Genomic DNA, 26,498 nt, shown 5'->3' on the forward strand with positions numbered 1-26,498 from the left:
ACAGACAAGATTTGGCTCTTTGCATTGGAGTTGCCCTAATAGTAGACTTTATTGTGCAGTCAATTGACAAGGACTAATAGTAGACTTTGTTGTGCAGGCAATTGACAAGCTCGTTGACTGGACAAAGTATGATCGCAGGTGATGTTATAAAAAATGGAATGCTACGTCATACATATATGCTGATTGTGTAATCCTTAGTCGTGAAGGACGAAGTTTGTTCCTTGACCGTCGCCGATGAAAGAGAGGTTTTGAACAAGTTGTTGCCGCTGTGAACTGCTTGAAGGACATAACTCGGAAGAGAAGTTTTTGACTAGTATATGGCTTTATGTGAACCAACCTATGGTTGAGATGGTTAGATGGACAGTGGTATCCCCAACCCACCAGGGTTCAAATCCTGGTGCTCGCATTATTTTTGGATTTATTTCAGGATTTTTGGCGATGCACTTTCAGTGGGAGGAGACGTTCCCGTTGACGACGAGGCGCCTACAGCGACTTCGTAAATCTCAAGATGATATACCGGCAGAAGCTTTTTACTAGTATATGGCTTTATGTGATATAAGGAAGGAAAGAAAATCCCTCAAAAAAGGAAGGAAAGAAAATCGCCACTCTTATGTTTTTTTTAGAGAATTTTACACTAATCATCTGAACAAAAATTCTTGGGAGAAAAATAATAATAATCCAGGCCTAACTACGACTGAAAGCATCTGGGCTGGGATGGGTCGGGCCAAGCAGGTTCGCTTCAGCCGAATAAAAACCGGGCGCGCGTACACATCGGCATCTCCGGCGCCGCGGATTCCTTCTCCGTCCGTCCTTTCCTCGCCGGCGCATCCGATGGGGAAAGGCGGTGCGGCGCAAGGGGTAGACATAGATTGGCTTGAGTGGTTCAGGACCGGAAACCCAGAGCCACTGGAGACAATTCTCGTGTCGCCGCCGGCACCCGCTGCTCTGCCCCCTAGGTCTGCAGAACCCTAACCCTGTGTTTCTCCTCTTCCTGATGCAAGTTCGTCTGGTGGTTGATGGCGGCCATGAATGATCGATGCTGCCCTGCCGGCCCCCAAATTATGTAGTGGAATTGTGCGATTGGACCTGGTGTTAATCTGTCCCGAAAGAATTTTGCTAGTATGTGCTTGGTGTTCTCGATCCCAAAAACACTTGGGAATTGGATAGCTAGTTACCAAAAATTATGTGCAGAAGGAGGGGTCTACCAAAACAATAATTATGCGATGAAAAGATTTGTTGCGAGTATGTTACTCTCATTCGATTACTTGGTATCTTTTGACGATACTGATGCTCAAGTCAATAAAGTATGAATCTCCCCCTGTTGGGTGAACTGGAAATATGCGTATATTATGCTGTTGTACTCATGAAGTTGTTTTGGTTTGTTTTGCTGTAGAGCTTATTCTAATTGAAAGTGCTTGTTGATAACTTGGTATACATCTTATTCTGGAAAAAATTGATGCTCAGTGAGATGAGCATCTTGGTTTGCCTTAGTCTGTAATACTGTAGTAGTTATGTCTCTGATATTTGATTTCTTGATTCTGATCTTTCTTTTTGAATTTTCTGTATGACAGAGAAGCTGCCGTTGTAGAGAAGCCGTCTAAGAAAATTTGCCACGGCTTGGGCTCAAACGGCTCAGATTCATCTGGACGACAAGTTTGGGCAGACCTTACGGGCAGCCTGCTTCACCTAATCATTGTCCTCTTTAGTTCATTCCATGACTTCCTTGCTGTTACTAGCACATGCCGCTCTTGGCGTGCTACAATTTCTTCCTTCCCGCCTATATATCACTTCTCCTTCCCACCTCTCTTTGTCGAAACAGACCTTCATTATGATCGTCGGCATATGGGCGATCACAATTCATGCCACAACCCTTTATCTAACTACAAATGGCTGCTTCATGATCCTGCGAAAACAAATTTATCCCTTCGTTGTTCAGCACCCCGACATACTCCATATTATGTGCGCTATTTGGGCTGCTCATATGGGTATTTGATCTTGTACTGTGAGGAACAATGCTTCCTTGTTGATGTGTACACTAGTACCATGGTGAAGCCCCGTAAATTTCGACGCAGTGACAACTCTAAAATCTACTATGGCGTCTTTACGGCTCCTCTCAGTTCGCCCAACTCGTGCCTCCTCCTTTTCTCGAGAAAGTATATGTTCCGGTGGGAAGTTGGAACAAAGTCCTGGACGGAGCACCCTCTCGTTGCTGGACGCATTCATCAAATTGTGTCCTTCAAAGGTCAGATGTTGGCCATGGACTCTCTTATGAAGCTCAATACCATTTCCTTGGCACCTTAGCTTAGCATGCCGGAACTACCAGTTGTGTGGGGAGAGGACATGTTTGCTGGCTTGCTTAAAAATCCATGGTTGGTGGTCTGTGGTGACATGCTTCTCAAGGTTGACCTCTCAATACATGATCTCAAATTCTGCTTTCAAGCCTACCGCCTGGACTTATCAGTCAAACCCACTAAGTGGGCGAAGATGAAGAAGTTGGGAAATTGGGCTCTCTTTCTTTGCCTTGATAGGAGGAGCTCTACATTTTCTTGCTTGAACTCTGAAAGATGGGGCGGGAAGAGTAATTGCATTTATGTTCCGAGCAGATCCAAAGTTTCGGACGAACCTTGGATTGAGGTAGAGCTTGGTCAGTTAATGTCCAGGAGATCCCATCCCATTTCATACATTCTCGGACGCAAAATCAAGCAGCTGGAGAGCTTCTGGGTGCTACCCAGTTTGGTGTATGGTGTCAGCGAGTGAACCATCATATTTGCACTCATTGTGGATTTTTGCCTAGTCTTGAGCATGCCTTGTCAACTGGTGTGTTTATTATTTAGTATCCCTTACAAAAATAGATGTAATCTCTATATTGTACTGCATTCAGCTAATAATTTGGTTGGGTATTAATCTTGTATGCTGAACAAGAAAGATTTACTGGACTTGCCTTCCAACCTGGAATATGTTTTCATACTGTCTGATCACATATTTATGTTGCTTGGTCTGCATCTTCTCTTATTTACTTCTCTGTTTTCTTACTGTGATCTTTCGTTTTCCCAAAAAGAAAAGAACTCTTTCGCTTTAATGGAATACATAGTTGTATAAATGACGGTTTCGTTCAGATAGATGCTCCTGAGATTTCATTCTTCCTCTCTTATATCTTAAGAAAATATATATAACATGTTCTACATTCATGTAGCAACAAGCCGACAAGGTAATCTGAATTGCAACACTAATTTCTTTCAGCTGCATTGTTAAAGTTGTGTCGAATATTGTGTACAAGGTAGGTTACAGTTGGACTATGAGTTGTATTGTGTTTACATAGGATGTGGAGTCGTGTCCTAGTAGGACACTTGTATCCTAGGCCTCTCATATATAGCGGGGGTAGACACACGATGTAACCTATGCCAACATAATAGCACCGGAACGCAGGAGAAACCGGTGGCATGTGCCGGTGTCCAGGGTGACCGGGTGCGGTATTGTAGCGGTGTCATGGGGAGGAGCGTCCATAGTCAGGCCCCGGGGATGTAGCCATATCGGTGAATCTCGTTAACAAATCTCGGTGTCGTGTTCGTGTAATTGCTTGGCCCTCGGATGATCGATGGTATGACTCGGATTTATTCTAACAAGTGGTATCATGAGCTAGGTTGTTTGGAGGTCGTTGTGTTGATCAAGAGGTGACTGAACCGTGTGTTTTCGTTCGTTCGTCGTGGACTGCGTTCGTGGATATCGGTGTAATCGAACAGCGGCGAAAAAGAAGCAATGGGAAGCTGACGGAGTTCTCGGCGAGATAAGAAGTCAGCGAAAGGCACGTGTGCACACGAAGGCTAGACGTGCGGCAATCGAATGATCGATCGGGCGAGCGTGCGCAGAGGAATCATGCAGCAGCAGTGTATAGATCGATACGATCTATTGGAAGCGGCGGCGGCGTTACGCTTGCGCGGTCCAGGAGTGGCTCGGACTCAAAATCTGTGGGCTGCAGTAGGCCGAGCAGGCCCAAGTGGGGTTGTTGTGCTTGTGCAAGGACTAGCGGGCGTACAGGTTAACGAACGAGTTATGCAAAGGGACCGAGGCTGAGGTGCATGGTGCTTGGAGCAAGCCGGAGATTTGTGTGCTTGGAGCATGCCGGAGATTTGTTTGGTCAAAGAAAAAAAAGATTGACAAAAGGGCTTAGTCAGATCGTGATGATGTCATGGAAACAAAAAAGAAAAGAAAAGGTTAGCTACAGACGTGTGATGAATCAAGTGCTCGAGCTAGTTAGCTTTGTTAATATGATTTGGTATATTCACACGGGAAGGCTATGTGGACTTTGCTTTGGTTTTCTTTGTTGGTACACATTTGTGTATGGATGGCGATTGTCATGATGACGGCTTGAGGAGTTTCGAGTGTGTCGTGCAGTCGGATATGTTCGCCTGGTTCGGATTAGATAGTCTGACCGATCGACGCAAGTCGGTTGGTACAGAAGACGATGGTGGGATCGACGACAACAACATGGGAGTGTGATGCTGATGGTTTTTTTTTTCGAAAAGGGGGTTTACCCCAGCCTCTGCATCAGAAAGATGCATACGGCTCATATTATTAAAAATAAAATCCAGTAACAAAGTCTCCAAGTATGTTGGTGCGAAAAAAAAGTAAAAGCTCGAAAGAGCTGAAATCCTAAGCCAGAACCGGCTGGCAAACACAATAGGAGCACTACATGCCTATCCTATTACATGACCGCTATCCAAACCGGTTGAAAATATCCCGCGCTACCATCTCCCATCGGGTAGACGCAGTAACCAAACGCTCCCTGGCCTCCGTCGGAGTGAGTAGCGACCACATACGGATGAATGCCGTGGCCCTGAAGATAACCTGCAAAAAGTAAATGTTTGTTGATCTGTTAAAAACTAAATCATTTCTACAGTTCTATACTGCGCAAAGTAAAGCACAAACGCCAACACGAATGTGTCTTGCAGTATCGGAATCAACCCCATCAAGCCATGGTCCAAATAACATGTTGATAGAGGTGGGCTGATTAATATTAAACGCAATATGAATCGACCGCCACAGAATGTTAGCCAACGGACAATCGAGGAAGAGGTGTTTGATGTTCTCGTTATTATCGCAAAAGCTACACCTAGATGAGCCCATCCAGTTGCATTTTGCCAGGTTATCCTTAGTCAAAATGACTTGTTTATGCACAAACCACATAAGCACTTTGATGCATAAGGGAACCTTTACTCTCCAAACATGAATCGAGGAAGGGACAACGCTAGAGTTAATGACATCCAGATACATAGACTTAACCGAGAACACACCGTTCTTAGTAAGTTTCCAATGCAGCTGATCTGGTTGCTGGGTCAGCCGAACATCCATTAAACGTCTAACAAGGTGAAGCCAAGCCTCCCAACGATTTCCGACTAGCGTCCTCCGAAAACTAATATTGAGGGGAGTGGACTGTAGAACAGATGCAACGTAAGCTTCTCTACGTCGCACAATGTTGTACAAAGTAGGATATTGAAGTGCAAGGGGAGTCTCCCCAAGCCACGTATCCTCCCAAAATCTCGTAGTGGCTCCATTCCCGACAATAAATTTTGACTTGTTGAAAAAAAGTTGTTTGACTCTCATCAAACCCTTCCAAAAAGGTGAGTCGGAAGGCCTCACATTTACCTGGGCCAAGGTTTTAGCATAAAGATACTTATTACGCAAAATCTGAGCCCAAGTAGCTTCCGTCTCGGACGAAAGTTTAAAAAGCCATTTGCTAATTTAGGAGACATATGTTTTTAACTTCTAAATTTTCAATGCCTAGACCCCCTTGGTCCTTCGGCATACATATTATATCCCACTTAGCAAGCCTGTACTTTCGTTTGAGGTCGTCAATCTGCCAAAAGAACCGAGATCGGTAGAAATCTAACCTTTTCCTGACTCCCACCGGAACCTGGAAAAAGGATAAGAGAAACATAGGCATACTGGTAAGGACCGAATTAATCAGAATCAATCGTCCTGCGTATGACATGAGCTTTCCTTTCCAACAGCTCAGTTTCTTTTCAAAGCGATCCTCGATGCATTTCCACTCACTGTTAGTCAGCTTACGATGATGAATGGGTATACCTAAGTACGTAAATGGTAAGGAACCCAATTCACATCCGAACAATTGTTTATACGTGTCCTGGTCCTCCTTTGCTCTTCCAAAGCAAAACAATTCGCTCTTGTGAAAGTTAATTTTGAGGCCAGAAAGTTGTTCAAATAAGCATAACAATAGCTTCATGTTTCTTGCTTTCGCCAAGTCGTGCTCCATAAAGATGATTGTATCATCAGCATACTGAAAAATGGAAATCCCTCCGTCAACTAGATGTGGGACCAGGCCACCTACCTGCCCTGCATCCTTTGCCCGACCTATTAAGATAGTGAGCATATCAGGCACTATATTAAACAGGATCGATGACATCGGATCTCCTTGCCTTAGCCCCTTGTGTGTTTGAAAATAGTGACCTATGTCGTCATTCACTTTAATCCCTACACTCCCTTTTTGCGTAAAGGAATCAATCTGGTTTCTCTAGGCCGGATCAAAACCTTTCATATGCAAAGCTTGTTGAAGGAAAGGACATTTAACTTTATCATATGCTTTTTCAAAATCCACTTTAAAAACTACGCCATCAAGTTTTTTTGAGTGGATTTCATGGAGCGTTTCATGCAAGACAACAACCCCTTCTAGGATGTTTCGATCAGGCATGAAAGCAGTCTAGGACGGATGAACCACAGAGTGCGCAATCTGTGTAAGTCTGTTCGTCCCGACCTTGGTGAAGATCTTGAAACTCACATTAAGCAGACATATAGGTCTGAACTGCTCAATGCGAACTGCTTCTGTCTTCTTAGGAAGAAGAGTTATCGTTCCAAAATTCAGCTTAAACAACTGAAGCTATCCCTCAAAAAACTCCTGGAACATGGGCATCAAATCACCCTTAATAAAATGCCAGCACTTTTTGTAGAACTCCGCCGGAAACCCATCCGGTCCTGGAGCCTTATTATTCTCCATCTGTGCAATGGCATCAAACACCTCTTTCTCAGAGAAAGGAGCAGTCAGGAGCTCATTCTCGGCAGTCTCAAGTTGAGGAACATCCTCAACCCTAGACTCATCTAAGGACACAAAATTCTCTTCCGGGGGACCAAACAACTGTTTATAATAATTGGTAATATAGACTTTCAGATTGTCTTGACCAACTATCGTCCCTTCATCTTGTTCTAACTGAAAAATTCTCTTTTTACGATGCTTCCCATTAGCGATCATATGAAAGAATTGAGTATTGTCCTCTCCTTGTACTATCTTGCGAACCTTAGCTCGCAGCGCCCACTTCAATTCCTCCTCGCGAAGAAGCTGTTTAAGTCGCATCTCCGCCTCTATCTTTGTTTCCAACTCACTGGAATCCAAGATAGAAGTTTCAGCTTTAACTTCAAGGTTTTGAATAAGTAGAAGAAGTCTCTCCTTCTCCGCCTTATAAATATCATGCGTGTGCTTAGCCCATCCTCGAAGGAACCTTCGGAGATGACGAATCTTACATTGCCATCGCTCAATAGGCGTCCTTCCTCCTGAGTCATTAGCCCACTCCCGAGCTAACAACTCAAGGAAATCTTCTCTTTCAAACTAGGCAAGTTCAAACGAGAAAATGTTCTTGTTGCCCACAAACGTTTGAACCCCTGAATCAACTAGTAACGGTGTATGGTCAGAGACACCCCTTGTCAATGCCTGCACGGTTACCAGAGGAAACTTCTGTTCCCACTCGACACTCGCTAAGACACAGTCAAGTTTCTCAAACGTCGGGACCGGTAACGAATTAGCCCAAGTGAATTGCCTACCCGAAAGCTCTATCTCTCTGAGGTCCAAACTTTCGATAATAGTGTTGAACATGAACGACCATCGGCCGTCAAAATGTCATTATTCTTCTCCTCCTTCCTACGAATAATGTTGAAATATCCCCCCCCACTAAGAGGGGTAGCTGTTCGTTACCACAAATCCGAACCAGATCCGCCAAAAAGTCTGGCTTGAGCTCTGGTTGCGCAGCTCCGTACACCGCCACCAAAGCCCAATCAAACCCATCAGCCTTAGTTCGAACTCGGAACTTGACGGCAAAATCCCCCAAAACTACACTCCGGACTTCCAACGTTTCGCACTTAACCCCAAGTAAAACCCCACCGGATCTTCCTCGAGGTGGGAGGCAATGCCAATCAAAATCTACCCCCCCGGACAACGTGGCAAGAATTTGTGAGGTGAAGTTACTTCTTCCAGTCTCAGACAAAGCAATAAAATCTAAACGATGTTCAAGAGAAGCCTCCGCTAGAAATCTTCTTTTAGCCAAGTCTCTAAGACCTCTACTATTCCAGAAAATACCTCTCATAATTCATCATAAATTTTTTTTGCAGTGCGGATCCTAGCACTCCTACGTGCAGCCGAGACTGGATAAACCTTCCGTTTCCACGTCCGCTTTGGCTTATGGTGACCATCAACCTGGTCAGCACAGGCATTCTTTGCTTCTATCGCCTCAGGCTCATCTACATAGAGGGACACCTCAGGAATGGTATCCTCCTCCGTCTCGGGTAGTGCAGGATTAAGATCGACACACAAGCCATCAAGAACCCTAACCCCCAGCGCCTCTATCTCCGAGTCGTTCATAGGTTTAACAGCAGCAATGTGACGGATCATATCTACCGCACGATCAGCTTCCAAATCAAGAATGTCATTAACCGACCTAGAGACCTCAAACTCATTGTTACCAAGTGAAACTCCTATTTGATTTGCATTATGAATTATTTCAGCATCAGTAAAATGCAAAATGGAATTGGACTGATCAACCGACATACCAGTGGAGGATTCGACGTCGCGCAGCTTGGCAGCTCTCAAAGCAGCCCTCAGCTGCATGTCATCAACGTCCGGCTGCTCCTGCAGCCTCCCGCTGACCCGCCTCCCCTGGGAGGCTGGGTCCGGGATACCGCCAAAGGCGATGACCTCCTCGCGTGAAGCTCTGCTAGGGGAAAGGCCTCCTGCCCATCCCCCAGTAGCGGCACACCGGGCCTTAGCCACCGGGGCAGGAGAGCAACCCGGCGACGACACCCGCGTCCTGACCATGGGCGAACCGCCGGCAGCAGGAGCAGGGGAGACCTACGCACGGCGCTCAAGAGAGGGAGCCGGGGAGATGGGCGCACCACCTGACCCGCCCACCGCAGCGGGGCAAAGAGGGCTGGCGCCCACCTGCGCGGCCACCCCTCCTCCCGCGCGCGGTGATGTGGAGAAGATCGCCGAGTCCTCGGGGGGCGCTGGCGGCGACTGTATCACGGGAGACCGGGCCTCCTGCCCGTCACCATAGGCAACATCGAAGTAGGAGATGTGGGAAGGGCCGCCTGCCCCTCGGGACCTCCCACCTCAACCGTAGGCGCACAAAGAGGAGCCATGGGATCCACGGAACCCGGATCAACACCCCGAAGGCGAGGCAGAGCAGAGAAAGGTCCCAAGGACCCAAGCTGCAACGTGGACGTCGGAGCAACCCCAGAAGAACTAGCAGGAGCAAAATTAGTAGACTTAGACGGACCTACCGGACCCTTGGCCCCGTTATCATCACCCATAGCCGAATCAGCCTGGTTTCCCGGGGCACCTCCTCCCTCGGTCGTGTCCATAGGGTTCTCATCCTCAAACTCGTCGAACAAATTAGGATCCTCATACAGGACGTCCAGCTGATACATAACACCATCGTACGTCCAAGGCACCACATTCGGCAAGAACTCAATATTAGCCACACTGACAAGTAAACGCGCCACTCCGCTGGCCCTAGTAAATGGCATATCCACCTGTTCAGTCTTGCCGATCAAAGACCCCAAACTCCACGTCACCAAGAAGCTATCCAAGGGATCAGATGGCGCCCCGGAAAAACAAACCAAAATCTGCCTCAAAGGCATGCCCTGTGGCTCCTTCTTCTTCCACTCATCAAACTGCAACACAAAACTAGTGTCTGTGACCCTGCTCATACCAAACTTGAGGATACGCACCTGATCCTCTTTAGACGGAAAATCAACTTTGTAAGAGTATCATTAAGCTTAAGTAACGACCACTGAAAGTTACCCGGAGCGAGTTCCCGCAGCTGCTGAATGATTTGCGCCTCGGTCAACGGTCCATGGACTATCTTCACCACCCCTGGAAAAGAAGTCTCTACCGCTGGTGCCAGAGGTGCCACACTGGAAGACTCGAAGAACATCAACTCCGAGCAGCAGACCCCGTATATCTGAACAGTTGGCTTTTGGGCGTGGAAACACGTGGGCAGGCCCCGAGGGTTGTGCGGCTTCGACAAGACTATGGTGTGGGGTTGATTCAAGGTGGTGTACACACGGAGCTTGAAGTCGACGGGGCGTGTGGGTAGACTGATCCTCTACCATGGAGTCATGTTGAAGGTGGAGCTGGATTGAGGGGCTACGGTGTAAGGATCCAGAGAATCGAAGCCTATTCAGCGGGGAAAAGGGAGTGTCATGTAGTTCGGACTGGAGCCCAGTGGTCTGATGGAAGCGTGAAACTCGTCATCGGTCGGTGATGATTGATGGTACTCTGCAGTGGGGGTTGAGTGGTGTGGGTTCGCGATCCTTGAGACTCGACCAGGACAACGGAGGCTCGATGCGGTAATATCGACGAGGCGTGCGGTATGCATGGGACATGGAGAGGGCCAGGGCTCTGGTGGTCATACATGTGGTGAGACAACTGCGAATTTGACTCAGGGTGACTATAAGCAATGGTAAAATTCCTTCAAGTTTCAGACAGGCAGTCAAGAAAGGAGCAGAGTTCAGGTAACTCTTATGTGTGACACACAATATGTGAGTTGTTCACTTTCACGCAGGTCAGTGATCAGTGTGTGATGGCGTTGGATGGATACTCTGGAAGTTGGGAGCACAAACTAGAGTAACAAGGAACTTAATTTTGCTCGAGTGTTGACTGTGGTCAAGAAAAGAAGGGACTACAAGTTGCAGGTGGAGTCACATGGAGTCTTTGGAGTAGCAGCGGTGCTTATGGGATAAGCTCAAGTCAATGTACATGAAAGTTTGACGCATTGATGAATTCAAGGTGATGAAGAATATTCGCCAAGGTGGAGTTTGTTAGGTTGTGTTGAATATTGTGTACAAGGTAGGTTACAGTTGGACTATGAGTTGTATTGTGTTTACATAGGATGTGGAGTCGTGTCCTAGTAGGACACTTGTATCCTAGGACTCTCATATATAGCGGGGCTAGACACACGATGTAACCTATGCCAACATAATAGCACCGGAACGCAGGGGAAACCGGTGGCATATGCCGATGTCCAGGGCGACCGGGTGCGGTATTGTAGCGGTGTCAAGGGGAGGAGCGTCCATAGTCAGGCCCCGGGGATGTAGCCATATCGGTGAACCTCGTTAACAAATCTCGGTGTCGTGTTCGTGTGATTGCTTGGTCCTCGGACGATCGATGGTATGCCTCGGATTTATTCTAACATGCATGCCAGAGTTTCACACAGGACACAACTTGCCTATGAATATTAGCCTACTACTATTTTTTTTTAATCCGGTCAGCACGAATGAAGCAGGTGTTTTCTAACTTTTGTGAAGACAGAACTCCGAATAGAAGCTCGCAGAGGATGAAGCTTTACTAGCTAGTCTGATGTGGTTGTTGTACAGAAAATCAAGGTCCTAGTTTTAATGCAGCTTATTGCGATTGAGATGTGGCATTTCTTTTCTTTGTCAGGCCTTGAAAGCATGTCATTTTCATTAAGAAAATGCTCAGATGCTCGAATGACAGATATTACAAAACACCGCCAACAGGAAATGCACAAGCTCCTATATGAACTTTTTTGGGATTTCAATTTGTGATATGTAGTAGTATCCTCGTTTCAGGAGGGGAGGATAAATATCTTTTTGACATACAGTCAAATCTGAAACACAATATGCTTAGCTAAGGGCTTCCATGGGCCGAACGTGGAGCCCTCCTTGGGGCCTGTGCTCGACGACGTAGGGCATGTGCGTCCCAAACACCTTGTCCCACGTCACAAAGAAGGGCTGCGAGAAGTTGTATCTGCCGGCGCGCGGCTGATGGTGGACGTCGTGGTACGCCGTGTTGTTCCAGAAGCAGAGGCGGAACACGTTCCCCGGCAGCCACAGGCCACAGTGGTCGTCGACGCCCTTAATGGTGCAGAGCGTGAAGAAGAAGATGGAGACGCGGGGCGACATGCCGGAGGCGAGGAAGGCAAGCGCACCGCCGACGGTGTCCAGGAGGAGGCCCTCCACGGGGTGGTTGTACTGCGCGCCGAAGGCGTAGGGCACGACGAGGCGGTGGTGCCACGAGTGGACGTGCCGGTACAGGAACTTGTTGCGGTGCATGTACCGGTGCCACGCGTACTGCCACCCGTCCAGCACGGCCATGCCCACAGCGATCTGCAGCGCCACCGTCAGGCAGATGGCCCAGGTCGTCCGCTGCCGTGATTCGCCGGCGGCGGGGATTTCGCCTCCCAGCTGTCCGTATAGGTACGTCAGTGTAAGTACAAGTAATTCATGTGTATACAGGTCGATGCATGCATGCAGAGCTGTTATATACTACCGTGAAAACGGTGGCGGCGACGGCGGCCTGCAGGAGCTGCTGGAGGAGGACGACCTTGACGACGTCGCGCTTGGGCACGAGGTTCTTGCTGCGCTCCTCCTCCCTTGGGTGTAGCCTGTACTGGTCCATGGACCGTCCAAGCGCCATGTACATGCCGGAGTAGACCCAGTAGGCAGCTATGGGGACGACAATGGCCAGGGCTTCATCAGAGAATACGAGCTCCATGTCACTGTTGGTTCTAGTAGTAGCTTTGCTTTTGCTAGCGGTGTCTGGTAGTACACTGGCGCTCTGGGTTTATATCGACCGATGAGAATGCTAGCTGGTTGTACTCCCTAGTCAAGCTGTAATCATCGGACTCTTGAATTTTCTTTAAAATCTAGCAGTAGATTTTAGTAGATCTTGGCCATGGAAATTCTGTTGCTTTACCTAGACGTTCCACATACGGAATACAGCCCAAAGTCGTTCAAGCAAGGCGTTCCATGCACATAGGAATTTACTTAGTCAAAAGTGGTTCAAGCCGGACGTGTTCCACATACGTAATTTAGTCAATAATATCGGTCGTTCCATGTGTGGATTTTAGTCGTTTAGTATAAGCTTGTGCGTGTCGGTCCAAGGGAGAATCCCCAAAACTCAAAACCTCATCTAACCTATAAATCTCGCTAGACTACCCGCCATCCGGAGGCCGCTCAATTCTTTTCCTGTGGCTCCGCTTTGGCTGCTGGTGCGTGGTGAACCATTCACTCGTTTTTACATTCACATTTCTTTCGGGGTAGCTGCCAAGTGGGCCTCATTATCTAAGGTCCGGTGAATCAACTACTTTTTACGGTTACTAAGATGTGCGTCGTTCGGGCGATGAAGCGAGGCCTAGAAAATATTGGTTGCACTTCCTCTCTCTCCTCCCTCTCCCACCTCGTCTCCTATTCTTCTTCGTGCGGTGGACAGCGCAGCTCCTTGCGCTGCCGTCTGTCCACCCTGCCGCTTGTGGAAATAAAGCAAGACCAAGAACAAGGGAAAGGGAGGACTGAATTAGCTTTCCTTGTCTGAAAAAAGATTAAGTTAGCTTCCTTTATTCCTTTATTTGAAAAAGGACTGAATTAGTTTCAGTTCCTGAATTATGCAACTACATCATGGTGATAGACTGAGCACGGGGTATTACGCTTGAGCCGATGATGTAGAGGCCGCCATATTGTTGAAGAGGTGCTGGACATCGATGTGGCTGAAAGCACTCGTGAGTAGGGTGTGCGGATGCCCACTGATGAAACTGTCCAACAACATTTGGTCATCAACAAAATCGTCAGGTCATAGTATTGTCCAGACCACCAGTACGGAAATGAAACCACAAGTCATGTACGTCATGAACATCGGATCATAGTATGGAAATGCCCTGTATACTCATAACCATGGACTAACTGTGAAATGTTTCATCATGAACATCGGGTCCACGTTGCTTAACTTCAAACATCAAGGTGTACTGCATTATTTTCTTGGTGCATTCCTGGAAATAAGTTATGCTACATATCAGCATTCCATCACATATATCTGCACAAATCTAAAACCTACACAAACTTCAAACAAAATTAATTCAAACAACACTCTTGAATTTGCCTCGCCAAATATGCACACAGCAAGTATGATTTATCTCCTTGAAAACAAAAATATACACCTATTTCCTCGTGTTTAGTATAGACCCTCACCATGGAACATGATAAAAAATTCAGATTTTGCATACTACATGTTCATGCTAAAATCAACCATTCAGATAATTTGTAATTAACTAAACTGCAGAGATAATGTCAAAATGGCCAATGGCAAGCTTTTGAAAAAAGGGGCCAGCCAAGAATGGTTCATATGATAGTACAGTAGTATAAAATGATCTTGTATGGCTGAAGACTGAAGTATGTTCTAAACAAAGCAGAGAAATGAGTGAAACAAGTCATAAAGGCCTATAATAAATCAATAAAAAAGGATCATACCATCATGTACGCCAAACCGAATTGATCTCCCTTCTTAAACATGATAATAGTCGTGCTTGCCTACAATTGTAGTTGGAAAGTACCCTCACTTTTCAGAAATCTGAAGGTTTTATTGTCCAAATAATTCGCTTCATAGTATCTCTGAAGGAAGCCAAGTTCAGTCAAGAGAAGATAGTTCAACAAGCCTATGAAAGCACCGAGAGAATTCTTGTCATCGCAAAGCACCAAAGCTATACATATATTGCACTGTACACGAAAAATGATTAGGACAGTGAGATTATAGAATGCTCTTCACCAGCTCCTTCACCTTCTAAATCTTTCCTTTAAATCCATTTGCAGATCTGCAGTAAATATATGTGCAGAAATCCGTTATCGACAAGAAGAAATAAAGATCTATAAACTTTGGGTACTATTTTGTTGCAAAACTGAAGAGCGAACTCTTAGCATCTACATCATACAAAAGAAGAGGAAAGTACTTGCTGAGTTCTTAACCATTTGTATGGGCAAAATAGGACAAAGCAATCTGACAATGTGTACAAGAAAGAAAAGAGGTAAAGTAAATAACAGAACAAAAAGGTTAGGTTCAGAAAGTAAGGAAACAGCGAGCGACAAATCATTATCAGATAATAAATCAAACAATGAAAATGGAACATTGCCTATGCATAATTTTTTGGCTCTGTAGGAAATCAAGACCCTTAAGGATACTAGTACAATGCCCGTGTGTTGCCACGGTCTAACAAAGTATATGTACACCGAGAAATACGCTAACAAAAATGTATAGGGAACTATTTACATGTGAAGACATTTCATGCTAGTGATGTGGTAGATAAATGCATCTCCTCATCTTTCTCTCCCCCCCCCCCCTCTCCCATGATCCTTTCTTCTTCGTGTTTTATTCACCCACGTCCCATGACTTCCCCAGTTGGCCATCCCATAGATTATACTCCCTCCGTTTCCAAATATTTGTCTTTTTAGAGATTTCAACAAGTGCTTACATATGAAACAAAACGAGTCAATCTACACTTTAAAATATGTCTACATACATCCGTATGTCGTAGTTCATTTGAAATGTCAAGAAAGACAAATATTTGGAAACGGATGGAGTAATAGATAACTTTTGTGCCCCATAAAAGCATACCAAACGCCGTGTGAGAGATAAGAATTCAGGGTGACATCTACCTATACAATTAGTTTTCAAGGTAAACTTTTGAAGCAAGATTGTGACATAGTCACATTCCATAGAATGAACATGCGATACTGACCCGAGACTTGATCAACTGTTTAAATATGCCTATGATAAAAATAGTTTATTCAAAACACATTTATCTAAGAAAGTAGTACGATTTGTTTAAAGTCAAAAATGAGAGATTTGGTTACATCCTAAATTATCATATATATTGAGGAATAAATTTCATCAACTCATGATCTAAAATGAAAGGACTTCTTATTAGTGGCATAAAGTCGTGAGAAAGCCATGTTATATGCACTCTATTATGTGTTGGAGCACAGGTGTGCTCGTTATCCCTCCCATCAAGTTGCCCCGAGATTTACAGCCCAACACACATAGGCCACTAATAATCTATGTATGCTTCTTTCGAACAATGAATATGGCCCACATCCGAAGTCCATGAAACATGACTATGTGAGGCACTTTCACACCGGATCGAATGTCAGTCCACCATATGGGTCGTCCAAGACGAGATTCTGGACTAACAGAGTCATTTTCGAGCTGATTTATTATGTCTGACTCATGCAGGTGGCTTCCCTTCCCCTACACAACTCAAGCTCGTCCCTCAATGGCTAAAGCGAACTCCACCTAGATCCACCATTTCCCCGCAGTCAATTCTTCCTCATCAGCCATTCCCGAAGAGATCTTGCCGTTCATTCCTGGCTTCGATTGTGGAGAGCAGATCATCACATAGACTGCCCATAGTGGGGCGAATGCCGGCAATCTGCCCCCGGTCACCTGCAACCACAAGAGTCCCTTTAGTATGAATGAGATTCACACCATAACCATTTGCAACAATCCAGTCCTCTAATCCAAGCACATCATAATTCTCAATAGTCATTAAAATATGGAATCAAAACAGCTAACAATCTATCATGTATCCAAAATTGACACCTATGCTTATCATACATGCCGGAAAAAAATAGCTACAATGTTGCTGTCAAGATAACATTTTGGAAGCATTTTCTCTCAAATCAATATTAATAGATCAGGCACTGACAAAATGATTATGGTAGTGTAAACCAAACGAAATGACATGGCACACACACCAATCTATTCAGGAGTGTTGCATTAATCCAACTATTTGTTCAGCGCATGGTAGCTATATAAATAGTCCAGATACCATTCGTGTTGACAGAAATTAGCAATGCTCCCAAGTACATACAAAATTGGCCAGAGAGAATTTCCTAGAATGCTGAGTTTTCAAAGAATGGACTTCTTAATAATGACACACCTTCGCGTCCATGCAGGAGCTTTAGGGTCGATCAGGCCATAGATTTCTTCGATGTTGGCGATGAATCTTCCGTTCGAGCTTCCGTCGCCCCTCCGCCACACATATTTGTGTGTCTCCACTCACTCCCCTCATAGGCGGCCGCTGCTCGACATGTTGAGCCACTCATGGCTGTCTCCACTCACTCCCCTCATAGGAATAGTGAACCGTAAAAATATTTTCAGAGTATTAGGCTTGTATCATGAATTATGTTCGCTTCTATCAATGCTTCAAGATGCAAAGCTTTTTGTGTTTGCTAAGAAAACTAAGAAAATATGAAGGTAAAAGGAAATCATTAATATAATTCCGCAAAAACTACTACATGGAACGGACATGCAATGTTGCGGAAATTGCTGAAACTTACTTTTCTGGAACAATGATATAGAGTGTTCACTACTGACTTGCACATACTTTGCAATCAGAAAAAAGCTTCATCAAGTATGTAGACGCGGCGAAAGGGAATACAACATACAAAAGCTAGATACAGAATTCCAGATAATAAAGCTAGATGGAGCTAACACGGCACAGTATGCTTCATCGTTTAGCGGGTACTCCCATGCATATACTAAATCATATAGACATACACTTCAACCATCAGAACTATGCCAGAACTGGAACTGGTTTGTTCTTACATGTCATTTCCAGTGAGAAAAGGGGGATGCTATAGATTCCAAGTCGCAAAAATTGTCTTAAAATTATAATAAGCAAACTAAAAATTATAAATAATCATAAGAAGTGCTCCCGCTGAGCGAAAACACATTGCATCTGAACAATGCAAAGCAACTGCAGCACATAAGCTAGCACCTTATTCATGCTTTAAAGAAGGTGTACAGTTTGACCACCTACTGGTAGCTACTATACACATTCACAAGACATTAGGCCTTTCATGTAATATTTTTCTAGGCAAGAAAATATTGCTATATGACGTAACTCGTAGTAGTAGGTAAATTCACAAACTGTGTATGTCGTATCAATGACTCTACTGTAATCAAACTTTGAAGCTACAATCAAATAAAGGAATAATATGAACTTCAGTTAACTGATGTAAAATAACAAAAAGAGGCATGTCAGAAGAACACAATGGAAGCCTAGAAAAATGCATCTAGAAGATTATACATGATCTAATCATATACCTTGCCACCCAAAATTTTCCCTTTGTCGTATCAATGAGTTTGCTGTAAATGAGGAAGTAGTAATTTTTGCACGTACTCTAGATGTTTTGTCATCAGTTGAACGACAAGCTTCTTCATTTTTGGAAACTACATGAACAAGACAACACATTTGTTCACAGTAAGTTAGTAACCCTAAAAGATCTACCTACTCGGAGAAATTCATAAGAACAAACTGCATATACAGTAAAACACAACGAGCTCTGAATCAAAGTATAACTATTTGAAAATCTTTGGAGAAGATCAAACAATACATCCTTGCATCACTACTCGGGGTCACTAACGGAGGCGCCAATTCCTTCGAGCAGGGGAAAGGGGAATTGAAGGTGTTCAGCACAAGAACTGGAAGGGGGGGGGGGATGAAAACCTCAAACCCTACGATTTGAAGAGCAGAGATATATATTTAGGCACTCACAGAAATAATCACCGTAGGGCGTGTACAGATACAAGTAGGTGGTGGCATCGCCGTCTCAGCTCGGTTGTCCAAGCAACACAGAATGTCCTGATCACCACACAGTTGCAATTGAAAGTGTTTGCAACTCTGCAAATTATATATATATCCAAGGATTTAATTGGGAGTTTATTCTGCACCATTTGTGAGAACACACACTCACAAGCAATTCGTTGAGTAGACACCGTGAAATAAAATTACATTGTGAAGAATACTATTTATCAAACAGGTGAATCAAACTAATCAGGTGCATCTCCGTAAGCAAAGAAAAAGGCAGACCAAAATCTATATGATATGAGACACACACACACACACACACACACACACACACACACACACACACACACATATATATATAGACACACACACACACACACGTCATAATACCTTGACTTTCTTCCAGAGACTAAACGTTGGTTTGTGGACTAAAAACTTAGAGAAAAAAATTACCAGAATGGGTAAATGAGTAATGGAGCAAACATGAACATTACTGAGAGAGAACACATGTCCAGTGCATACAGTTATAAACAACCATACTTATATAATTTCCATGTGAGAGAAGTATATTAGGTTATGAAAGCAAAGCACCGTCCTTCGTGATTTTAACGCAAACGACTGATGTCATGTCACAGTGTTGCCAACCGGCTTGCCCATGACACAGCTAGATTCTGTCACCTTAGTCTTTGTAATCTCATCCTCTTAGGCCATGCCACATCTTGCAATGTTGTGAGTAGATGACAGATAAGATATAGCAGTGTATAATGGAATTAGGGGTGGATCAGCAACCTGACATGCGCGGGGGAGGTACTCTGCCCGCCACTTCCCATCCCTAGAGGGGGCGTGGAGGGTCGGCGACCATCACCTTGACGCTCGGCCCACGACACTACCATGGATGTATTCTCACCTGCGTCGATGCCACGTGCACGACGCCACGACCGCGGCTGCTACAGCCTGGCCTCTCCTACAAGCAAAAAAGTAAATCACACCAAAATCAACACAAAAGGCGCATCAAATCAAGTCGAGAAGTGAGAGTGCAAGGGATTCATCGTACCTGCTCCGAGTAGGTCGAGACGCAATAGTAAATCCCACCGGCTGCCTTCCTGTCCGTTCATGATTGGAACAGGCATGTTTCAGCCAGCTCGAGGTGCACTTACCAAGGTTGCAAATTACATGATTTACGTATATATATTGTGAGAAGAAAACCCAAAGAAACGATTATGTGTAAGTGTGCTTGTGAACCACAGCTTGGAATTGTGTAATCACGACATGACATCATGATTCCCCAAAAAAATTCAGACCATAGTTAGCACAGTATGGACACCTAAATCTTGAACATTCTAAAATAATTACAAGATCCTCATTTTTCTCTATTTATACCAGAAAGTAAGAAGAACCGCAAGCAATCATCAGGAAATACCAAATCTAGGGGTTACAGAAAGTCAAAGTGTTCCCATCAAACTGCGGAGAACACTAATGTTCTACCTTGTTTTTAATCGAAACTAATGTTCTACCTGGGAAGAAAAATGACAGATGCAACTCACGCAGATGACCAGGCCCAGTGAAAATAACCAACACCATTGATGTTTGAGTTCTAAAGCAATTTGCAGAGTCGTAGTCCTCGAGTATTTGGTCTCTGTATTTTCTTGTTTCTTCCAGTACATTGTTTCCCAAGCATATTCTATGTATATAGTTCCGGTCAATCACACAAATACCTAGAAGAAAAGAAGAAAACTAAAGTGAAAATGCTGGGAAAATCACAAGATTAATAAACAAGACATGTAGAGGAAAAATTATTAGGCATTCAACATAACATAGAAACAAAAAAAATCTTGTCTCGAATTGATGATTTTAATTAAGGTTAGCTATTCATTCTAAAAAATAAGAGACTTAGCTGTTTGTTTATCTGGAAAAGAAAAGGCTTAGTTGTTCATTATTTTCAATATTGCAGAGTTATAGTCCTCAAGTATTTGATTTCTGCATTTCTTGTTTTTTGTCCAGTGCCTTGTTTTCTAATTTTCTTGTAGAGTGCATGTTTATTGTAAACCAATGCCCCTCCATCCTCGAGTTACCTGCCCACCATATGGTAGCTCTTCTCCTCCATTTTGCTGCTCCATGTGGTATCCTTGAAAATGCTAAATTATATTGTGTCTTTGCTTTGTATGTAGTCCTGAACAATCACACAAATACCTAAAAGCAAAGAAGAAAACTAAAGTGAAATTGCTAGAAAAATGAGAAGAAAAATAATGATCATAACCTAAATAAAAACATTGCTATGTATGTACTTCTTGTACATTTAAGGTAGTTATCTTCCCGTCCACCCCAACCCATCTCTCTCTCAAGATTTGGCTGATCAATAATGCCCATAACCTAAATAAAAGAAGAATAGTCAATGCCAAGTAATATAGACGCTGTTAGATAACATGTCCAGAAGAGGCTTTAGTATATAAATGATATGCTGAAATTAAAACAAAAAATAATGTACAGATTGCAACAAATATCATGTAGCGGTAGTTTGCTATTGACAGTATCAACATAATCTTTGCTAAATCACTGGGTACATGTAATTATATATGATAGGCTGCTATCCAGTACAGTTACCTTCAGGTAGTACTGAACAAAAATGGACAAAAACAAGGAGAGATGGTTTCGGAAGGAGAAAATTAGCATATCGGCTTTCCATTGTGAAGTAGCACAATAAGCGTGCCAAAAATAGGCTTGCCTTTGAATAACAAATCAACATCCATCATAGTTGGTTGAGCTGAAATTAATTGGCCTGCACACTGTTACATTTCAATAACAGTTAATGAAGCTCTTTGTTCCATCTATGGGGTCCAAGAACCAAACATAGTTAGCAGAGTTCTCCGCACAACTCCAACCGTTCTCCTCTCCGAAACTGCATGAAGCCAGTAAAGGTAGCATTATTTATCATGCAACGCACATTGAAAGTGAACTGCATATTGGGATTGGGAGTACACACTCAGACAGCATGAGTAGGAAAGCTCTTCAGTATGATTAACATCATTGCCTCTTCTGCTTCTCTATCAGTGATCATGTATGGGCATGGGAAAGATTCAGTAAATCGATTTCAACAGCACAGATAGTTATGGAGCCTCCGATCAAGAACCCAACTTTTGATTTGAGTAATAAATAAATGTTCGGCTCACCTATTCTGCAATTTGGACAAAATTCACAGCCACATTCAGATTTCCTCTACAAGTACATAATCACTTTTCTAGAACAATGTACAAATATGATTACGACAAACAAAAATAATACATAGGGCACAACAATGACAAGGCATTTCTAGATGCGAAACTTGTAGTGCAATTAGATGCAAAAATATGAGCCGGACATGAACACTCGGTAGGCTAATTAACCAGAGGAAAGAAACGGCCACGACCTAAACTTTGAATCTCACTTACGTCTCTGTTCCTCGCCCTTTTGCTGGCTGTATCTCTACCTCACATCCCAATCCTGCTTCCCTTCCCTCTGTATCTTGCCACACGACCATGACGGATTGCGGTTGTTCCTGGCCAATCTCTACAAAAATCAATAAGCAGAGAAGCTGAACCAATCTCTACAAAAACCAAAAGAAAAAAATGTGCACACACAAGCACATATCAGCCAGTTCTAGCATGCATCCATCCATCAAAGCATTAAGCCATCAGCCACCCATTAGAGAAGTGAAAAATGAAAGGATTCAAACTTACGCATCAATCCATCTAACCATCAGGCCAAAGGCAGCGGGAGCGAAGTGCTCTGATGAATCCGCTTTGCACAGCTCTGATCCCCTCGCGCGTCTCGGCGGCGACGCAACCCCGACCCCTTCACTTACCTCTACTGCGGCGCTAACCTGACCCCCTTTCTCTACCTTGTCCCTCCTCACGTCGCCCCCAATCGACATCCAGACAAAGGGCGCATGCGGCTTGGCCCAAGCTGTGCGTGGCAGTGGATCCACGGCGGCGGCGGCGGCGGCCTGGGGATGCTAATCCGTGACGGGCGATGTATCCTAGGCTAGGTGGGAGAGATTGCTCTTGCTTTACACATTGAGAGAGACAGACACAAGGGCTTGATTCGTTCCTCACATGCATGCTAGGCGGGAGGATTAGATAGCTGTTGTTGCTATTATTTTCAAACTCCCCTCAACTGTTGTGTAGACTGCTAGTGAGATTTAATCACACTGCGTATATATGCTCAACCAAACATGGCCAGTTCAAGCTGCCGTAGGAAATAATCTAATCCATGATGGATTATTCGCCAGTTTATCCTCATCCTAGATCCATCACTACCACTAATTGACACATCAGCAAGCTGCAGTCTTGGTAGGGAGGGGAAAGGAAGGAGGAGGTGTTAGAATAATCTTGATGTTTAGGTATAAAGCATAATTAGCTATGAGTCCACGTACTGTGTCCTTTAGCTAATCGTGTTCAATCTAGCCGGTGATCAATTAGGAGTTTCCTAGTAGAGGTCTAGTTGAGTCCGGCTAGGACTTTGTGTACGTGTAGGTTAGCTTTTAGAGTCCAAAGTCGATTTAGGTTAGCTTTCCGTACGCGACCACCTGAGTATATATACACGGCCAGGCCGTGAGATTGTAACACCGTGGAAAATATTGAGAGAAAATAAAAAGAAAATACGGGCACGACACGTGCCCTTGGCCACAAAGTTTTCGTATGCGCGTGTTCGTCGTGATCTGATGTGATCGATCCCGTGGGAGAGTTCCAACAATTGGTAGAGCAAGGTTCAGAAGTCGATCCCTTGCCCCGGGGTTGCGACCCGACTAGCGCCTCGGGGCGGGCGATGAAGTTGCTGGCTGGTGCAGCGACACGAAGGATTAGCGACCATTGTTCTGTGGAGCGACAAGGAGGGAGGCTGCAGGCTGTCGTCAGCATAGTGATGGAAGATGATCGTTGATGGGAGCGGTGGTGCCGAGGTGTGGCGCTGGAGCTCATCAAGATCATCGTCCGGTCCGGGGGAGTCAGTGAGTCGTCGTCGTGTCCAAGTGCTCGTCTTGGTGATGATTTGTTGGAGTGGAAGCGGTATACACGGTGTTCCGTGAGTCATGTCCATGTCCTCGTGGAGCGTCCTGGTTGCGGCCAGTGTGGATTCGGTGTGATGCCGAAGGCGGACGATGGTAGGCGAAGCCATCGTAAAGCAAGGAGATGTGTGAGCAGTGGAGAGTGGATCTACTGCAAGCAAGTACAGGAAGTATGGTGCGGACCGAGTGCAAGGCGGCTGTCAAGCAATGGCGGTGGCACAACATGGCAGAGCAAGGAGGCGCAATGCATGTTTCCAGGCGGGTCATACTCAGTGTACGGATATGACACTTGAAGATCAAGGTCGGCGTGTAGTGGGACAGTGACCAGTTAAGTTGAACGACGTGAAGATTGATGATGTGTCCAATCTTGCACATTGCACGCGTAGATGTAACCGTGTGGGCTGGTAGTCCGGATTGTACATTGAAGTTTGGATCGACAAGTCGCGAAGCTGCAAGAATCAAGATCAAAGGAGCACCGAAGACAAGCGTGTCAAGATTAGGGGGAGATTGTTAGAATAATCTTGATGTTTAGGTATAAAGCATAATTAGCTATGAGTCCACGTACTGTGTCCTTTAGCTAATCGTGTTCTTTTTTTGCAGGTGAGCTAATCGTGTTCAAGGTGATTAATTAGGAGTTTCCTAGTAGAGGTCTAGTTGAGTCCGGCTAGGACTTTGTGTACGTGTAGGTTAGCTTTTAGAGTCCAAGTCGATTTAGGTTAGCTTTCCGTACGCGACCACCGGAGTATATATACACGGCCAGGCCGTGAGATTGTAACACCGTGGAAAATATTGAGAGAAAATAAAAAGAAAATACGGGCACAACACGTGCCCTTGGCCACAAAGTTTTCGTGTGCGGGTGTTCGTCGTGATCTGATGTGATCGATCCCGTGGGCGAGTTCCAACAGGAGGAGGCGTACCTTGGGCGTACAGGTCCTGCAGCCCGACGGGAGGGAGATGCTGCAGATGTCGCCAGCGTCGAGGTCCACCGCGGCAGCAAGCACCCCCATATGCCTTGCCCCAGCACCGAGAGCGGGGGTTGTATCCCGATGTTGACGGCTAGGCTAGGGTTCGTCATTGGCCTGCAGCCCGATGGGAGGGAGATGCTGCAGATGTCGCCGGCGTCGAGGTCCACCGCGGCAGCAAGCACCCCCATATGCCTTGCCCAAGCACCGAGAGCAGGGGTTGGATCCCGATGCTGACGGCTAGGCTAGGGTTCGTCGCCGGCCTCCATCCGGATGCTGCGGGTGCGGATCCGGCGCCATCATCGCCATAACAGATCCGTGGCCATCTCTGCCGCCCCATCATCCGGATCCTCGGGAGAGGAGGATCGGATCGGAGGGTGGTGGCAGCGAGATCACAAGAAAGGACGGCGGCTCTGTGTTGTCTAGGGGATCGATAGGTATTGTTTTTTGCGGGTTGGTTTTTTGGCTGCGTAGGTGGGAGGGGTGGTGGTGGGAGGGGGACGAAAAAAACCCGAAGGTGGGAGGATGAGGAAAAAAACCAGCGAAAATAAACCGCGTAGACTATTCACCAAGTCCTCCGTTAGGAGTAGAGATGACAGGTGAAGTTGTGGACAACGTGTTCTGTCATTGCACCACAATGTTGACTAATGCACTTATTAACCGAACCCGGATGAACATATTCTAGGTATATCTAGAATCTATCTTGAGCCTGCAAGGATCCATATAACTGTTAATAGCAAAATTATCCACAACAATATATGATTATGGATTATTTTGCAAACTAACGTGATGGAGCCAATGAGCTATATATCTATGTCTATGTACTTTATTATCACAAGAAATAGTTATAAATTATTTTGCCATCTTTCTTCAAGATACAGCAGCAACTGTATCTTTGTTTCATTTCAGTTGGTTAAATCCCAAAAAGGACACGACTCACGTGTTTCGAAGTAGAGCAAAACAGTCCATCGTCTGATGAAGCCTAGTAGGAAAAATATTCAAGTCATAAATATGTACACATACAAGTAAAAAGTGAACACAAATTAGCAATTGTCAATTTCTCACGAAGCAAAGAACTTTAGGTATTTACAGACGACTATGATATATGTACTTTTGCTTTGATATGCAAAGTATCAAAAAAAGCTTTGTGTACATGTGTGTACTTCGTCCAGAATAGGTTTGGTTGGTTATCAACAAGAGCGTCAAACCTGCATAGTGTAGGCCTCGTTCACCGCCGGCCGCCGCCGCGACTATAGGTATAGGAGAAGGCGCAAATGGGGAGAAGGATAAAATGGTGATGTCACTTAACTTTATCTATCGTTGACCGATTTTCTCGTCACCGTCGCCTCCCTCCGCCTCACCCACCGGCCACGGCCGCCGATTAGCTTCGTCTTGCATCCCACTGCCATATTCTCCTTGGGGATATGGTCGTTGTTGGTCCAATCTGGTTCCCCTCCTCGTCGTACTCACAAATCTATGGCTATCTTCCTCGGCGCCGGAGGATGGATGGAGCGGCGCGACAAGAGCGAGGAAGACGAGAAGAGGTTGCGTACGTGGTGGTCAAGGAAACGAGGAAAAGAAGCGAGGTGCGGTGTATCTGAGAAAGCTACTCCTCCTCATCAAGAGGTGTGGGCCCAACTAAAATGACCAATCCAGCCGCATCGCTCCCTCTCGCACAGTAAAATTGCTGATGTGGCACATGCGAGCAACCCCCCTTGATGCATAGCTTATTATTTTGGATTCTTGAGGGGCTTATCAGAGCTGAGGGGCGAAGAACATAAATTAAGCGTGAACTCTAAGAAATAATTGATATTTAAACCTAATAATTAGGAATAGTTT

At 45.0% G+C, this 26,498-nt stretch overlaps 2 protein-coding genes and 1 long non-coding RNA gene across 3 annotated transcripts; 1 reads left to right on the plus strand and 2 right to left on the minus strand.

The window, feature by feature from the left end:
* Positions 1-793: 793 nt before the first annotated feature.
* Positions 794-2,910, plus strand: LOC119289649. Its single transcript, XM_037568927.1, has 2 exons — positions 794-956; positions 1,572-2,910. The coding sequence occupies exons 1-2, from the start codon at positions 832-834 to the stop codon at positions 2,299-2,301; spliced, it is 855 nt and encodes a 284-aa protein (XP_037424824.1). The 5' UTR covers positions 794-831; the 3' UTR covers positions 2,302-2,910.
* A 9,015-nt stretch (positions 2,911-11,925) lies between these two features.
* LOC119289650 (sphinganine C4-monooxygenase 1-like) lies at positions 11,926-12,796 on the minus strand. Its single transcript, XM_037568928.1, has 3 exons — positions 12,572-12,796; positions 12,118-12,486; positions 11,926-12,063 (listed from the first exon to the last, which is right to left on the minus strand). Exons 1-3 carry the CDS (start codon positions 12,794-12,796, stop codon positions 11,926-11,928), a joined length of 732 nt encoding a protein of 243 aa, XP_037424825.1.
* Positions 12,797-21,342: 8,546 nt separating this feature from the next.
* On the minus strand, positions 21,343-24,700 carry LOC119289651. Its single transcript, XR_005141565.1, has 3 exons — positions 24,615-24,700; positions 22,085-22,202; positions 21,343-21,555 (listed from the first exon to the last, which is right to left on the minus strand). It is a non-coding gene; the product is annotated as an uncharacterized LOC119289651 (long non-coding RNA).
* Positions 24,701-26,498: the final 1,798 nt, after the last annotated feature.

This window comes from Triticum dicoccoides, chromosome 4A (genome assembly GCF_002162155.2).
Source record: "Triticum dicoccoides isolate Atlit2015 ecotype Zavitan chromosome 4A, WEW_v2.0, whole genome shotgun sequence".
Classification (NCBI taxonomy): Eukaryota; Viridiplantae; Streptophyta; class Magnoliopsida; order Poales; family Poaceae; genus Triticum; species Triticum dicoccoides.

Bases quoted from the DNA above. Each gene is read 5' to 3' on its own strand.
- LOC119289649 (XM_037568927.1), top strand. From the start codon at position 832: ATGGGGAAAGGCGGTGCGGCGCAAGGGGTAGACATAGATTGGCTTGAG. The intron at 957-1,571 runs GTCTGCAGAACC...TCTGTATGACAG, and splicing joins CCCGCTGCTCTGCCCCCTAG to AGAAGCTGCCGTTGTAGAGA.
- LOC119289650 (XM_037568928.1), bottom strand. From the start codon at position 12,796: ATGGAGCTCGTATTCTCTGATGAAGCCCTGGCCATTGTCGTCCCCATA. The intron at 12,487-12,571 runs GTAGTATATAAC...CTATACGGACAG, and splicing joins TCGCCGCCACCGTTTTCACG to CTGGGAGGCGAAATCCCCGC. The intron at 12,064-12,117 runs GTGTTCCGCCTC...GTCCACCATCAG, and splicing joins GCCTGTGGCTGCCGGGGAAC to CCGCGCGCCGGCAGATACAA.